At 45.6% G+C, this 17,923-nt stretch overlaps 1 protein-coding gene across 1 annotated transcript in view; it reads right to left on the reverse strand.

Moving 5' to 3' along the window:
• Positions 1–501: 501 nt before the first annotated feature.
• Positions 502–17,923, reverse strand: part of CDCP1 (CUB domain containing protein 1) — a 94,745-nt gene continuing 77,323 nt past the window's right edge. Inside the window, exons 5-9 of the mRNA XM_075586728.1 lie at positions 16,824–17,042; positions 8,567–8,956; positions 7,468–7,836; positions 4,394–4,481; positions 502–2,302 (exon numbers count right to left, since the gene is read on the reverse strand). Coding sequence (XP_075442843.1) covers positions 1,882–2,302; positions 4,394–4,481; positions 7,468–7,836; positions 8,567–8,956; positions 16,824–17,042 — 1,487 coding nt within the window. The 3' untranslated portion in view covers positions 502–1,881. The remainder of the gene's footprint in view (positions 2,303–4,393; positions 4,482–7,467; positions 7,837–8,566; positions 8,957–16,823; positions 17,043–17,923) is intronic.

A 17,923-nucleotide genomic window follows, 5' to 3' on the forward strand; every position in this document is an offset into this window, starting at 1 on the left:
GATCAATTATTCTAAGTTTGGAGTTGCCTGGATATTTTTCCCTCTTCTTGAGCTAGAAGTTGGATTCCGCTGGCTGTGCTCTATCTACACCTGCTGTTCTCTGGATTCCTTACCTGGATGGACTGCATGCCGCAGATATCTGGATTGTATACAGGTAAAGGGCCGCAGGGCCTTGTCACATTTCCTGCATACACTGGACATTATTTCATGTACTCATACTGGTTGGGTGTTTATTAATGTGTCAATCTATGTGGTTGTTATGTGGGCACCACTAGACACATCCCTCCCAGTCCCATTGAAGTACTACTTTGTGGACATTCCAATACTATCTGAACATTTATGCTGTATATATCTAACAGAACCATGTCTGATTATTGAGCACCACACTCACTCATCCTGACCTGTGTCATCTCCTTCATCTGTCACAGGCACAACTGACAACACTGTCAAATAGCCCAAAACCCGACCGTTTACAATAGTGTTATTTTGTGTGTGTGGGGGGGGGGGGGGGGGGGGGGTTGGGCCTTAATAGGCAGCTGATACTGGACACAACTAGTCTTTTAAGAGGGTTATCCCAATCAAGCCTATAGCAATAATGCACGTGTGAAAGAGGCCGATCTTGTTGTAGTCTGTGAGAGGGCGCAGCTAATGTACGGAAGTTAGTGACAATGACACTGACCAGCAGTCCTGCAGAACAAAATAATAATACATTTGAACAACTTATCCGTTGAATTCGCTTACAAAGAGGAGTGTAGATTTGGCGTAGATTGCGATACCTTTTATGCGAGCAACAAGCAGGTTTATCACAAAAGAAGTTAGGTAAAAAATGTCAGTCACTCCTTTAATCCATTAAACATGTCAGTAGTTCTCTTTGGTTCTAAAATGGACTGCCCTTTAAGTTACTATTGATGTCTCTGGGGGAAACTGATCTCCTCCAGTTTAAATTCTTTCCTGTCTTCTCCATTACAACTTGTTAATCAGTTCTCTCACTTCATATTTCAACATGCACATGACAATTACGGTGGTTTTTATATTCTTGCTAAACTTTCCAAATAAGACCAAAACAGAAGAACGCTGTCCAGAAGTTGAGTCACGCAGCTTTTTGAGGGCCTTCTTGCTAGAGAAAATGTGAACCATAAAATGTGATACTTGGGATCTCATGCCTATTCACTTTATTTGGAAGTGCTGTGAGCTGTACACAGCCTCTGAACAATATGTGGGAGGATATGACAAAATACTAATGTTTTTCCAACTCATTTTCGTAAGATTATTGCAGTGATTTGGAGTGTGAAAATCAAAACATGAGCGTTCTTCACGGTTTTCAGACATTTCTTTAAGCTTGCAGAACTTGCATGTCCAAACAGAAATGAAATCCTAGACAAAAGTTTTCAGTGGTTGGTTTTGTTTTACAGTAACCTCCCGCAAGGGGTATGTTTATGGTATGCAGGTATTCATAGGTAGAGCGGTAGCAGAAATATCAACATATATGCAACATAAGGGATTTAAAAAACCTGTTCATTTCCAAACCCTGTAATTCTGGGGAGAAAAAATTGTATTTTTTCCCCGAGTCAAAATGTAGCATTAAAAAAATACAGCTTTCCACACCTCCAGTGGTGACTGTACATGTAACATAGAACGTGTGCAATATTTTCAATATTGTTCAACCTTCTAGCTGCCAAAATCTAGATGACGATTATTTTGGATATTGATGTGACAGTAAGTTGTCCACATAACATTTATCCACAACAGCAATCTCCGTGGATGAGCAATTACTCATTGGAAAGGTTAAGGTTGCAGTTGATTATTGTGTGCAAAAAAAGTTGTTTTTCGACCACAAACAAAAAAAAAGCAACTGCTCATTATCTTCCGTCCACAAACATGTCAGGTTGATGGCAATGTCCCATTTCTCTTCCCCTCCACAACGGCCATACTAGTATCATCATTTTCTACTGGCTCCTTTGAGATAAGTTCAGAGCTGACGTAAAGTTCATTCTCTCTCATTGAGAGGGAAAGATGGTCTTCCAGGTCCTCTTCTTTGGTGCTCCCATTGAGAAAATTAAGCCGGGGGACAGGAGGAGCGTCTTCCATTGGGCCTTCGAAAGGCTGGTACACATCCACTTCAGGGCTGACTGACCCATTGGGGTCTTTCAACAAGTGGCCGTACACCATTGTGTCTTCAATCACGGCGTAAATATGAGAGTCATTTTTTTTCTTTCCTTTCTTGAAGAAGGCCCGTCGCCTTGGCATTTCTGTCTGAAGTTTGCCATCGTATATCCCCACAGGTGCTAGTTTCTCCTTTTTCCTACAAAGTGATAAAATTAGCAAGTTAGGACACCAGTGTCTACCAAAGGAAGCAGCATACAACATGATATACTTCGATTTCACGTTGACATTAATTGGTGCAAACTACATTTAACAGGTTTAGCCATTCTACCAATAAATAGGTTTAACTTACCTTCTCCTGTTCACATGACCACTACTTTAACTAGGCCTCATCATAGTTTATTACCCAGACTTCCAGTGCTCACTAATGTTGGTCATGGGTGGAGTAAGATTGTGAAATATGGGATGCTTGGTATTCCCCCAAAAGACCATAAAAACACCAGTATTCTCTACCCCGAGTATTAAGGAAACTAGTGGCCTACTTTAAACCCATTAAACATGTCGTTAGATCACTTTGGTCCTAGGAGGGAATGATTCAGCAGAACTGTACAAACACAGAATTAATCAATGTTGCTGACATATAACCAAATAAGTGTATGTATTATATCTTTAACATATGCCAAAAGCAAAATTCAACATGGTTTGCACTGTATAAGTATTTAATCCACTCACTACCATACAAATACTAGCTGTACCCTACCTCTGTGCAATCTCTTGCACATTCTTGCAATGATGTAATGTTCACTTTATCTTAATTTACACAGAACAATCCCATTTCCCAGCCCCACTCTGAGTTTAGGCAAATGAGGATTTCTGTTATCAGAGTAAATTAACTGCACACATGGTTAGTATTGCAGCGAGTGAAGTTGCTACTGCAAAAACATTGTTTATTCAACAAATGAGACCTGTTGCAGATAACACTCGGTTTGTAAAATGAACACAAGTGCACCTTCTCCTTTGTTGGACTACATTAAGACCTAGATTCTTTAAGATCTTTTAAAGGCACAATCCCTCCTAGGACCAAAGTGAAATAATTCCAGCGACATGTTTAAGGGTTCCCATCTGAGAAATTGATTAAATTTTTTTTACTAACATCTGATACCTAGTATTTTTTATTTATTATTTAGGCTTGGGAGGGGTTTGATTCCCTCTGGCTGCTCTCTTGTGTGTGATGTCACTGCGTGTTCAGCGAGCGTTTGTACAGCCAGTCCCCCTCCCCATCCTCACCTCCCCTAACTTTATTGGTTCTGCGATAAGGACGGGGTGGGATAAGGAAATGATGATTGACAAACACTTCCCCCATTCAGAAGCCACTAAGAAATCCATGTGGTCGACTGTGCGGTCAGGTTTGCCACCTTCTTTTGAAGGCAAACACGGAGACTTTTTGTAATTAAATTGAATTTTTTACCTTTATTTATACATTTATTTCTCTTACCTGCGGCTGCATCTCCCGACATCTCCTCCTGCAAGGTCCAGTCAACATGGCTCTATGACGTCAAATGGCGCCATGTTGCCATGACAACAAAATGCCTTATGGCGCCGAGATGTCCCGTGACGACCCGTTGTCATGGCAACGCAACACCATTTGACGTCACAGAGCCATGTTGATGGCATCCTGCAGGGGAAATTCCTGTGCCACCGCCCGGAGATATGTGGCCACAACCCGTAGTCTCAGCAACCCTGTGTGCGTTTGCACCTTTAAGTCAGGGGACATAACCTAAAACACCGACATTTTCCCTGGACAAGTTATTCATTATGATAATTCTATCCAAAAAGTATGACCGTCTTAGAGCTCATTGACCTAGGTGGGAGAGAGGTAGTAGGTTAGGCGTAACCCAATGTTTGCCATTAGTGTTATGCAATGGGGTAGGGGTGTTAGTTTAGTGTTAGGAATATAGTCACCCACTTGTAGCACTTAGCGACCAGCAAGTGCTCGGTGGTTTAACCTACATGTTGAAGGGCAGCACCAGTAGCCATCTTGTTTAAGGGGAAACAGGGCTTCATGAGCAATAAAACAAAAATTACAATTGGGATTGTTTAACTTCTCTTTCACTATTTCCAGAGAATAGATCATTTAAAATATGCTGTGTTTATTTTCTGGGTGTGAGACTTTTCTTTTTGCCTTTATTACATTTAGTGACTCTTTTTACACCTTACAATACATGATTATTATTTGTACCCTAGCGGAGAATACGGCAAACTGTTGATGAAAGTATGAAAATGCACCTACTTTTTTCTGACACAGCAAACGGTTACTGTAACAGCCAAAATAACAGCCCCCACCGCAGCAATTGCAGCAATCAGTATGATGGTCAGGCCTGCAAAGAGGGTATACAAAGAGAAGGGAAGGACATTGAAAAGAAATGACACAGCACAGATCAAAACTGGGATTATATCCTACTCCACGTTTGGCAAAGCAAACATTCTCCTGTAAAGAGCAACAGCCAATAGAAGTACAGTAAAGCGGAGCATAGGAGAGTGAGGGAGGCTGGGATGGGAGAGAAATAGGGAGAGAATATTGTATTACTGTATATAGAATGTGCCCTCACTGATCAGTGACACTCCATTGACATCTATAAAGACAACTGATGACCAAGATCAGTGAGACAGATTACAAAATCAGTGAGACTCACAGAAAAATCAGTGAGTGTTCGAAGTCAGCAGTGGTATTTACCATTTGTAAAGGGTCTGTGCATTAGTATTATGTAACGATATATCGCAATGAAGGACAAAGCATGGAGGAGGTCTAGAAACCCAAAACGATACCAAGCGCGATTTATTTAATACTGTTGTAAATGTCAACATGTGTTATCTAAGAAATGAAACCGTTACGTCTTCACCATCAGAACTGTGTGGAATGAAGTTGAGCGGATGTTTCCTTTTTAAAGAAATGCTGTGCTTCGGAGTTATTTTACTGCAAAACAATGGCTTCATTCAATAGGAATAATCAGAAAAAGCTCTTTATTGTAGACTGACCTTATAGTGAATGGTTAAGGACAGGAGTATTCAACTTCAGTTCTCAAGACCCCTCAACAGCTCAGGTTTTCAGGATATCACTGCTTCAGCACAGGTGGCTCAATCAGTGACTCAGTCAAAGACTGCACCACCTGTGCTGAAACAGGGATATCCTGAAAACCTGACCTGTTGAGGGGGGGGGGGGGTCTTGAGGACTGGAGTTGTGCACCCCTGGTTTAGGAGGCTTAGGCTAAGGCCCCGCTCCCTCAGTCAGCGCGGCCGTACTGCATACAGGCAATTGACCGTGATATGCGGTCTGTAGGGAGCCGGAGTGGGAGGAGGGGGGGGGTGGTAAAACTTTGCCAGGTCTGATCGTGGTGCCATCCACCCCCCCTACCACACCACCCCCACACATAACACATACACACAACACATACACACAACACACACACTCACACATTTTTCCCCGCAGCTCCTTCCCTGCTCTCCTCCCAAGCCGCCTCCCATCCGTAGCTCCTTCCCTCCCCTCATTGGCTGACTGCCGCACCACGTGACGCGTCAGAGCTGCAAATCACTAGAAGCTTGCAGCATCGGCCGGCTGACACGTCACAGCACGCAGTCAGCCAAGTAGTAAGGAGCCAGCGGGGACCTCCACACTACAGGAAAGGGGCTGGTGGTCCGCTGCCACACGGGCCGTCTGATGCAGCGGGACCCAGGCCTTAGCAAGGCAGTGTTGATCAGCTCTCTGCGCAGTGATGGGAGCAATAAATATTATGCATACATACCACTGCATTATATGTTCACATATCTGAATATAACTTCTTTAGAAAATATAAAAAACAAGATGTAGGGGCTGTGTGTTAAAATACCTCATAAAAATGTCAGTAAACTCTAGATATTCTAGAACATGTGACTAACCGACCGAGCTTTTGGGCATATTCTCCAACATTAGGGATTGGAACATCACGCTGAATATGATATAGCCTTGCCTTTGGCCTCTATCTTTCTTTTGGACCCAAAGAGTATGTCCTTGTAGGTGCAGGCACTGTAAAGGGTAAATTCCCTCATGAAGGTCTAGTAGTTTGTTATTGCAGCCTGGATACACTGGCTGTATCGAAGTGTGGGCCTAACAACAACCTGACAGTGTCAATCCTGGGGAGGATACTGGCTGAGTAACATGTCACAAATATGATGCCTGTTAGTATCTGACCTGCCCTGTTATGAGGCAGGGTTACAAGCCCAACCCCATGGATATATATTGACACTCTCCCAGAAGTCAGATGTCTCTTCCCTCCCCCTGTGGCGTGGGCAACATCTATCCTGTATTCCACCAGGGGATACAGGAGGAGCTCAGGGGGGGGCCTACATGGGCCTCAAGAGGGGCCTACATGGGCCTCAAGCCCTGGAGGTTCCCCTTCCGGGAAAGGAACTGCTGTACCCCGAATATGGAACAATAAAGACAAGTTGTAATATACCATGCTGCAAGTTCTATAGGTGCCAGTGGGGACCATCTTGGATGCTCCAGGATCCTCGCTGGCTGGAGGCGCTGTTCACCAGAGAGGGATCACCCTGAAAGCCTGTCCTGATGTCTCCCCACACCACCGCGGAGTACTCAGAGCCTCCTGTTCCAGCATCACATGTACACATTGCACCAGCCACACCAGGTAGCAGCATGATCTCACTTAGGGTGGGGGAACAGGTGCTACAATAGTATATGTAGTAAACACTTCGGCACCAAAAGTATGTGACCAACATTGTGACTCTCCAAGTTGTACTTAGAGATGTTGCTTTGTCTCAACAAATTGTGAGGCGCGACTTTCAGACCTCCAAAAATGACCTCGATATGACAGGGTGAACTTTACAGTCGGCGATCTATTTGGTTTCAGTTTCCCAATTTCATTTTTTGTATGTTTGCGCTCATCATTTATGACAACAATCCACACGTTATTTTCGTTGCTTTATACATCGGAGACGGCCCAAATAGCCAGTAAGCAGAGGCAGATTTCCCATTATGCCCGGGCCTAAGGCAGCAAAATTTGGGGCCGGCAAAAATGTCCGCCCCATATACATTTGCCGCACTCTCAGGCCTATCGGGCCTGATGGGAAGGCACTAGGCTGTGTCGGCCCCCTCCTTGCTGCCTTCTCCTTTGAAATCCTAGCGTCAAATGACGCCGCGCAACGTCATCGGACATGGTGTCAGACGGCGTCTTGTTGCCATGACGTTGGTGGCGTCATTTGACGCTGGGATTTCAAAGGAGAAGGAGGGCGGCAGCAAGGAGGCGGCCGACACCGCTAAGTGCCTTGGGGCGGGGGATTTTCATATCCTCCACTGACGGTATCGCATCTCACCTGAGCTAGTTTGATTGAATGTAACAGAAAGCTGTACTCTAAGCTTGTTGCTGTTTGTCGTGGGCTTGCAGTTAGAGATGTTCACCCAGAAAGGGTAGTACAAGTCGAGAGGACTTGGCAGCGGATCATCTTCTCTCCGTGCAATGTCCACCCCATTAGCTTTCTGCTCCTTTATATTGATGTAGAAACGGCCCATGTTACACACAATGTCCACTCTGTCCTTCACAAACGCTAACTTTGCAGCTTGCTTTTTAGGCATAGCAATGCTCCAAGACACAGTGACGTAATCTGGTAGCCCCCTCTCCCAGTCAGGGGTCTGTAGATGAACTGTAGTCCCCGCTGTTGGATTCATAGTGAATATGCACTCCTCTGTAATAAGAATAAGAGAAAAAACGATTATTATGCCACTTTCACGGAGTAACCTTTTACTGGCGGTGGTCATTTTTAAATATTATTGTTATGTCTATATTTATAAACTTATTACATACTTTTTTTGTCTTCATATCAGCCCAGGTATTACAATTTTATTCTTGGTGCCTGTGACATATTAGGGAGATATGCCGAAGATTACAAGGAGGGGAGACACTGGGATTTGAACTGGTTTCACCAGGAGATTTTCTCCTTTTGGCAACCGAGCCATTGGTCAAAATGAATTAAATGAGGTACTGGTTCTAAGCTTAAATGCAGGAGAGCGTAGATATGAAAAATAAGGTGGTATACATATTTATGTTTATACTATAGTAAACTAAAGGGTGACTGTGGCTTAAACATAGAAATAATGAAAACTAGGGTGAAAATAAAGGAAAATGTAAGTGGTACTTTGTATTATCCAGAACTAGCACATTTTAAGCTGTTGCAGAACTGACTTTTCAGAGAGCTCCATTACCAAACCCACATCCACAATGGTGCTGGGGAACAGGTCAAAATTGTATATTTAAACATGTGAATAAGCACGGTGTGTTTAAAGTAATTTTTTTGTATGCTTTAACTACATTTGCTATATATTTTTATACATTTTGGTTGTAGTGCTTTATAGACAAAACAAATGTAATGTATCTTGTAAAAATCTGTGTGATCGTCTACATAAAGACTTAAATACCTTTAATGATGGGTACAAATGACACATGTAGGTCATGTTTCAGTAGACTGCTGCCATTTGCGTTCATATCCGGCCTCATGGTGATCGTAACATTGTCTCTCATCTGAATCCTTTCAATGGAACCATTAGGACAAAAGATTCCAATATTTAAGTTGTCCTTGTTGTTGGAGCTCAGGATTTGATAATCGAAGCCGTTTTCGTTTGTGTTGCAGGGTTGTTCTGGGACCTGCTGCTGCAGGTTCATGGACCTGGATGCTATCTCCGCACTGATGTCTACTGGGGATATTAGGTTCCAGGTGATCTGAGCCAGGCGCACGGGGAGAGCGATCAGAGATGGGGGTACAGTGAGGGCCATGTTCTTTACATTGCATGTTTGGAGATCCCAACAAGCTAAGAAGACACATACAGACAAACAGAAAGAGGATAAAAAATAATATGTAATTATCACTTAAAGTTATTTTAAACATACTTTACAGTAGCCGACTTAGTCCAGTTGCAAAGGTGATCACCTCAGCTACATAAATTGGGCTTGCTAAATGCAGTTGAAGGAGCACATGGATGCATACAGATGCAGCATTATGACTGGTCGCGCTTGCACACCCAAATCCGTTGCAGCAACGTTTCCCCCCCCCCCCCCCCCCCCCATCTGTGCTCGCAGAGTCCCATTAAGGAGACAATGGCCCATCGGGTTAACACAGCGGGGATCCCTTCATCTGAATGGGACTTGCGCCATGTAAATCCTACTTGGTTGCACCTGTCTGCAAGAGACGTGCACATAGGGCCTCATTCAGTAAAGGTTGATAAAAAATATCGACAGACAATTTAAATCGCCGTTTTTGGAGCGTTGCTATCACGGTATTCAGCAAGCCTTCATTACCGTTCATAGCAAAATTCCCAAAACGAGCAATTTACTGCCAACTACAGTATAGGATCGACCCTGTGAAAAGGCCTAACCCGGCGATTCATTTCTGCTGCAGAGAGAGCTGCTCAGAGAGAGCCGCCTCTGCCAGCGAAAATCTCGCCCGAAAATTATGTTTTCTAATATACATTTCATTCATAGTGTAGATGTGCAGGGGGTCTCCGGAGCTGAACCGTGTTGGTTTGAGGTTCGGGGACCCCCTGCTTCCTGAGATACAGGCCCCGTTATGGGGTGCCGGTATCTCTTATGCTTTGAAATGTCCCGGTCACGTGACGCGGGACATTTAAATGCAGAGGGATACTGGCACCCCATAACAGGGCCTGTATCTTGGGAAGCAGGGGGTCCCCGAACATAAAACCAACGCAGTTCAGCTCCGGAGACCCCCTGCACATCTACACTATGAAAGAAATGTATACTAAAAAATATTTAATAAACATCAATACACCCCCCCCTCGAGCCCCCCATAATTTAAAACCATTATTTATTTTTTAACATACAGCAGGGTTTCCCAAACTTTTTTTCCGTGACCCGGTTATTTTTGAACTTCTCCTTCGTGACCCACTAAAATTTTTATCGCCTATACTGGCCTATAGGGCCTGCACAGACACACACACAGCCACTGATACACACACACACACACACACACACACAGCCACAGATACACACACACACAGCCACTGACAGACACGCAGCCACTGACACACGCAGCCACTGACACACACACTGATACATACACACAGCCTCTGATACACACACACGCAGCCACTGATACACACGCAGCCACTGACACACACGCAGCCACACAGATACACACACACACTGATACACACACACACTGATACAGATACACACACACACACGCTCTCCCCTATACCCACACACACTCGCTCTCCCCTATACCCACACAGACACAAACAGTGTGAGGGAGGGGCACTTGGGCTGGGGCACTTGGGTGGGTGGGAGGGAGGGGCACTTGGGTGGGTGGGAGGGAGGGGCACATAGGGAGGGGCACTTGGGTGGGTGGGTGAGAGGGAGGGGCACTTGGGTGGGTGGGAGGTAGGGAGGGGCTTTTGGGTGGGTGGGATGGAGGGGCACTTGGGAGGGAGGGGCACTTGGGTGGGAGGGAGGGGCACTTGGGTGGGTGGGAGGGAGGGGCACTTGGGTGGGTGGGAGGGAGGGGCACTTGGGTGGGTGGGAGGGTGGGGCACTTGGGTGGGTGGGAGGGTGGGGCACGTGGGTGGGAGGGTGGGGCACTTGGGAGGGTGGGGCACTTGGGTGGGTGGGAAGGAGGGGGCCAGGGGCACTTTAGGGGGCATGGGGCACTTGGGTGGGAGGGAGGGGGGCATGGGGCACTTGGGTGGGAGGGAGGGGGGCATGGGGCACTTGGGTGGGAGGGAGGGGGGCATGGGGCACTTGGGTGGGAGGGAGGGGGCATGGGGCACTTGGGTGGGAGGGAGGGGGGCATGGGGCACTTGGGTGGGCGGGAGGGGGCCAGGGTCACTTGGGTGGGTGGGAGGGAGGGGGCCAGGGTCACTTGGGTGGGTGGGAGGGAGGGGGCCAGGGTCACTTGGGTGGGTGGGTGGGAGTTAGGGGGCCAGGGGCACTTGGGTGGGAGGCAGTGACTAGGTGGGGTGACTTACCTTGCCGCCGGACGCTTTCCCCTGCTGCCCCCGATATCCCCTGCTGCCCGGGACGGGAGGTGGGCTTGGGGGCACGGGAGGTGGGCTCGGGAGGGGGTGCCACGGGAGGTGAGCTCGGGAAGCTGGCTGCGGGGGGAAGCTGGCTGCGGGGGGAAGCAGGCCGCAGTAGGAGCTTGAACTTTCCCCTCCGTCCCACGTAACGTGCGGGCCTCAGAGGAGCTGGTACTTCCTCCTCCGTCCCACGTTGGGAGCGGGGGGGAGGAAGGGAGCAGGCCCTGCGCAAGCACGCGGGACCGCAGGGGGAAATCGCCGCCATTTTTTTAAAATTGAGCAGGGGGGACGGGAGACACCGCGCGGCCAGCCTCGCTGCGACCCGGCAATTTTGGTGCCGTGGCCCGGTGCCGGGTCGCGACCCACCATTTGGGAAACGCTGACATACAGGATTCATACCCCAGACCTACGGTAGTCCCTGGTGGTCCTGACGTGTGTCTGCAGGCCCCACAGTGTACCTAGGGTATGGGGGTCTACGGGTGGTTCCCGTCAGGCGTCATGGGCCTCCACGTAGTCCCCGTGGGTCACCGTGGGCCACAATGGGGTCCATGGATGGGCCTGCAAGTGTCTGGAGTTTCCTGGGTCAACCCCACAGGTGTCTGAGGCCCACGGGTGTTCCCACAGGGCTCTGGGGGCCCTCAGGTGGTCCCTGCAGGTCTGCTGGGCCCCCACAGCTGTGGAACCCCCGGTTCTTCCCCACAGGTGTCCCCCATGGGTCCGCAGGTGGTACTCGTGGGCGTCCGGGGGGTCCTCAGGTGGTCTCCATAGGTCCCCGCAGACCTAAGGTACCAACCCTGTATGTTAACAAATAAACATGGTCTACATTTCAATCAATCCCCCCCCTCCACCCGAACACATACAGTAATGGGCAAAATAACTATTATCCAGGTATGGATAATAGATTATTTGCCCATTATTAAACACAACATTAACCAGCATAAAGTAAATAAATACAGTTCTACTTACCACAGCAATATGCTCGCCGTCCTCCTCACGATACAGCAGGTCCCTCTGTCCTCCGTTGCCAGAAAGCATACATACATAATAAAGATATTCTAATGGCCCCTAACCCCTTAATCACCTTAGCCGTTAATAACCGCTGTAGTAAGTAAGGGGTTAACCCACCCTGCCCCGCTACTCACCCGGGAGGCCTAACCACCCACCCCGGACTGACTATACCCACCCTGTACCCATTGAGTAGTATAGTGGTACATCATACCCATATAATAATATGGGCATGATAAGCCTCTATAGCACTCAATGGGCACCCTAATCACAATACATTAATGCACAAAACTCACAATAATAAAACATTACAAAAATTCCAAAAAACACACTTCACTAAATAAAAACAGTAGCCAGCTAAACCAATTAATACAAGCACTAACAAGATCAACAATTAAACCATTAACCAATCAAAGCAATTAATCACTTAGAATTCTTTCAAAAAGTAACCAAACCAATTAATAACTAAACCAACTCAAAAATAATTCTAACAGTAACCAATCAAAACAATTAATACAACATTAATGAATTAATTGAAACATTAAACCGCAAAGAAATAAAATAAAAACATATCAGAAACAACCATTAAACACATTAGCCAACACAATACATCACTCATTAAAAAAGAAAAACAATCGCAAACATTTTATTTCAATCAAGCTGAAAAATACCAAACAATTACATCCACATAATAAACTATCATAGCAAAAAACAGCAGCAATACAAAGCCAGAAATGCCCCCAAATATTGTCCTAATAATATATTGTTTTGTACTCTAAAGTAGTACATATTAATATATCAGTCAATTTTCAAAAATACAAAAATTAAAAAAACACATCCAATTTAAAAACCTGTAAAAAAAGACATTTACAAACATGCAATCTATTACTTACCATTAGAAGTGGTGGCCCTCCGACTCCCGGGGAAACAGGAAGCTCACGTACCGCGAAGGCCTCAAACAGAATCAGATGCCATCCGCCATGAAGATCCGGATCAGGTACCCCAATCTTGTTTCTTCTATCACCTTCATCTATCTTCATCTGTCACTATTTCTTGATCTTTATCTTCTGTCTTCCTCTGTCAATCCATAAAACCACATGGTAGATCCCAATCGATGATGTCTCGTTGTCTTCTTGGGCTCAAATGAGGCGTCACGGCCTTAAATAGGGTTTGTGATGTCACATTTTGCCTCCAACTGTTTAACAGCCATTGTGACGTCACTTAAAGGGAATGATACCAGCCAATCAGAATGGCTGTGCTTCATTTGCCTTTAAGATGACGTCACTAAATCCAAGATGGCTGGCGTCCCATGGTAATTCAACCAATCAGATCGTGGGAACTAAATCCCCCAATCTGATTGGTTGTTGTACACCATATGACGGAGTCATTATAGGTCAAGTATGTGACATCAAAAGGGAGTCACATGGTGTACAACAACCAATCAGATTGTGGAATTGGATCCCACGATCTGATTGGCTGAAATACCATGTGACGCCGGCCATCTTGGATTTAGTGACGTCATCTTAAAGGCAAATGAAGCACAGCCATTCTGATTGGCTGGCATCATTCCCTTTAAGTGACGTTACAAAAAAAAAACATTTTACGTCGGCACATGGTATAAACAGCCAATCAGATGGCTGTTAAACCTGTTGGAGGCAAAATGTTACGTCATAAGCCCTATTTAAGGCCGTGACGCCTCATTTGAGCCCAAGAAGACGACGAGACAACATCGGTTGGGATCTACCATGGGGTTTTATGGATTGACAGATGAAGACAGAAGATAAAGAAGATCAAGAAATGGTGACAGATTAAGATAGAAGAAGGTAATTAAAGAAAGAAGAAGGAAGATTTGGGTACCTGATCCGGATCTTCATGGCGGATGGCATCGGATGCTGTTTGAGGCTTCGCGGTACGTGAGCTTCCTGTTTCCCCGGGAGTCGGAGGGCCAGTGCTTCTAATGGTAAGTAATAGATTGCATGTTTGTAAATGGCTTTTTTTTTTACAGGTTTTACATTGGATGTGTTTTTTTAATTTTGTATTTTTGAAAATTGACTGATAATATATTAATCTGTACTACTTTAGAGTACAGATCAATATATTATTAGGACAATATTTGGGGGGCATTTCTGGCTTCGTATTGCTGCTGTTTTTTACAATGTTAGTTTATTATGTGGATGTAATTGTTTGGTATTTTTCCGCTTGATTGAAATAAAATGTTTGCAATTGTTTTTCTTTTTTAATGAGTTATGTATTGTGTTGGCTAATGCGTTTAATGGTTGTTTCTGATATTTTTTTTATTTTATTTCTTTGTAGTTTAATGTTTCAATGAATTCATTAATGTTGTATTAATTAATTGTTTTGATTGGTTACTGTTAGAATTATTTTTGAGTTGGTTTAGTAATTAATTGGTTTGATTGGTTACTGTTTGTAAGAATTCAGAGTTTGATTAATTAATTGCTTTGATTGGTTAATGGTTTAATTAATTAATTGTTGTTCTTCTAATTGCTTGTATTCATTGGATTAGCTGGCTACTGTTTTTATTTATTGAAGTGTGTTTGTTTTGGAGTTTTTTAATGTTTTATTATTGTGTGTTTTGGTGCATTAATGTATTGTGATTAGGGTGCCCATTGAGTGCTATAGAGGCTTATCATGCCCATATTACATGGGTATGATGTACCACTATACTTCTCAATGGGTACAGGGTGGGTATAGTCAGTCCGGGGTGGGTGGTTAGGCCTCCCGGATGGGTAGCAGGGCAGGGTGGGTTAACCCCTTAATTATTTTAGCGGTTATTAAACGCTAAGGTGATTAAGGGGTTAGGGGCCATTAGAATGTCTTTATGTAAACATATGTATGTATGCTTTCTGGCAACGGAGGACAGAGGGATCTGCTCTATCGTGAGGAGGATGGCCAGCATATTGCTGTGGTAAGTAGAACTGTATTTATTTACTTTATGCTGGTTAATGTTGTGTTTAATAATGGGCAAATAATCTACTATATTATCCATATCTGGATAATAGTTATTTTGCCCATTACTGTACTGTATGTGTTTGGGCGGAGGGGGGGGGGGATTGATTGAAATGCAGGCCATGTTTATTTGTTAACATACAGGGTTGGTACCTTAGGTCTGCGGGGACCTATGGAGACCACCTGAGGATCCCCCGGACACCCACGGGTACCACCTGCGGACCCATGGGGGACACCTGCGGGGAAGAACCGGGGGCCCCATCACTGTGGGTGCCCACGCACCAACAGGGACCACCCGAGGGCCCCCAGAGCCCTGTGGGAACCACCCAAGGGCCTCAGATGCCTGAGGGGTTGACCCGGTGACTCCCAGACACTTGCGGGCCCATCCATGGACCCCATTGTGGCCCGCGGGGACCACCTGGAGGCCCATGGCGCCTGGCGGAACCACCCATAGACCCCCAGACCCTGGGGTCCTGGTGCATTGTGGGGCCTGCGGACACCAGTTGGGACCACCGGGGACTACCGTAGGTCTGGGGTATGAATCCTGTATGTTAAAAATTGAATAATGGTTTTACATTATGGGGGGCACGGGGGGGGGGCTGTATTAATGTTTATTACATATTGCAATTTTATTGTGGCCTAGTAGGTGGGTTTTGGGGCTGGTGTGTGTGTGTTTTAATTGTGTGTAGCGGGGGTGGGTGAAGGGGTATTAGCCCCAAGGATGGGTGTTTAGACCTTGTGGGTGGGTAGCGGTAGGGTTAACCCCTTCATTACCTTAGCGGTATTAACTGCTAAGGTAATGAAGGGGTTAAGTCCACCCGCAAACTTCCCCCCCCCAGCAAAGCCTAAACACCCACCAAAGGCCAAATATATCCTTCACCCATCCCCGCTACCCACAATAAGCCTGGCACCGGTGTTAACCCGTTCATTGCATTAGCGGTTAGCCGCTAAGGTAATGAAGTGGCTGTACAGTAAATGCCTTTTTCCTGCATCTGATGCATGCCAGGGGGCTCCGGTGCTGGTATTAATGTGTATCAGCTCCGGAGACCCCCGGCATCAATCCTATGCAGGAAAAAGATCAACATTTTTCAAAGTCCCGACTTATCGCCGCATCTCTCCACCAATCTGCCAAAATGTTGTGGCGTATTGATTTGGGGATAAAATCACCATTTTAGGGCCGCGATAGGCGAATCGTGGCTACTAGAATCGCGCGTGTTTATGATCATTCCGAAAAGTGTCGAAAAGTGGCTTATCTGATTTTGGTCAAAAGATTTTTCGGCGATACAGGCCGTTATCGCCCACTTATCGAGGCTTACTGAATATGAGTAGCCATTTTAGCCGATAAGTGGTCATAAATGCCTTATCGACGCTTACTGCATGAAGCCCTAAGAGTGAGACTGAGTCACTCTCCCTGCGCGCCTCTAACCGGCGATCGCGCGGCTTTTATTCTCCAGTCCAGTCAGGATTTCGGTTAACAGGTTTGGATAAAGCAGACCACCCTATTGGCCAGTTCCACACAAAAAAAACAAGTTTAAAATACACAAAATCAAAAGTACGGTAAATGACATTATATCTTTGTAACCGGGGCATTCTCGCCGAAGGCCAAAATCGGCACGTCGTTTCTAAAAGTCCTTCTGAAAACAAAAAACGCCAGCTCTAAAATGCGTATACCTACCTATCGTTTTCTCCGCCGTCATTACCAGGTTGGCCAGATTATCACAGAGGATGGAAATTTTGTAGTACTTGCCCCCCGTTAGATTTAATTCCTTATCACAGTCCGTAGGCCCCTTGCAGATGACGCAGACGGGGACAAACGCGGCACGGGAAGCGGCTCCCTGCTTTATGCTCACGTTCATGTCCTTCTCCTTGGTCAAGTCCACGTGGTAGATTAAATCTGAGGAGAGAACAATGCCACAGAAATACAATGTAAAAGGTACAGAATAAACGTTGGAGAAGATGCCCTGGTGGCTTCCTCTTGGTTTTCACCCCTATATTTTTACTATAAAATGTGCAGTTTCTCACATCACCAACATTACCTTACAGCAACGGCATATTAAAGAGGTTACATCTTGGTGACTGGTATCTAGATTATAAAAAATAAATAACAGTGTAGGAATTTAAAAATATATATATTTTAATGTTTGTCTGTCCACGTGGTAATCAGACGTTTTGGAGGGGTTGAGCTTCCTTTAGTGCAACATCACTATGTTCGAGCAGGACCTGTCCTCCACGGACACAGGCAAAGCCCCCTCCGTCACTCATCCTTCTGCTTGGTCATATAACAGGGAGGAGACATGTATAATCGTGTGGAGAAGGGCCCTTAAAAAAAAACACTTCGTTTTCACAAAGGAAATAAATAAATAATAATCTCTATAAAAGATGGTAGAAATTCATGAAAGTAGCCAATCACATGGTTGCTCTTTTGAGACCTTTTGAGACCTTCTGTGCCTGAGGAAAGATTGCAGTGCATTACAGGAGGATGCAAAATGCTCAGCCGCTGAAAGAGGCAATTACCACTGTGTGCGGGCAGCGTCTAATGAAGCTTCTGCAGGTGTCACTTGGGTGTTGCCTCCGATCCCAACTTTCCAGTTCCTCTAGGTGAGGTGAAACTCTGTACCTTGTATATTGGCGCACGTCCACGTCGCACATTTGCATATTCCTTGCAGGGATGTTGACAGCGTTCCAATACTAAAACAAGGGTTTGGCGACAGGCCAGGGATCCAACATTTGTACATAAAGTCACAGGATCTTATTAACCCTTTCTACCCTTGGGTC

The sequence above is a fragment of the Ascaphus truei genome, chromosome 2, assembly GCF_040206685.1.
Source record: "Ascaphus truei isolate aAscTru1 chromosome 2, aAscTru1.hap1, whole genome shotgun sequence".
Taxonomy (NCBI): domain Eukaryota; kingdom Metazoa; phylum Chordata; class Amphibia; order Anura; family Ascaphidae; genus Ascaphus; species Ascaphus truei.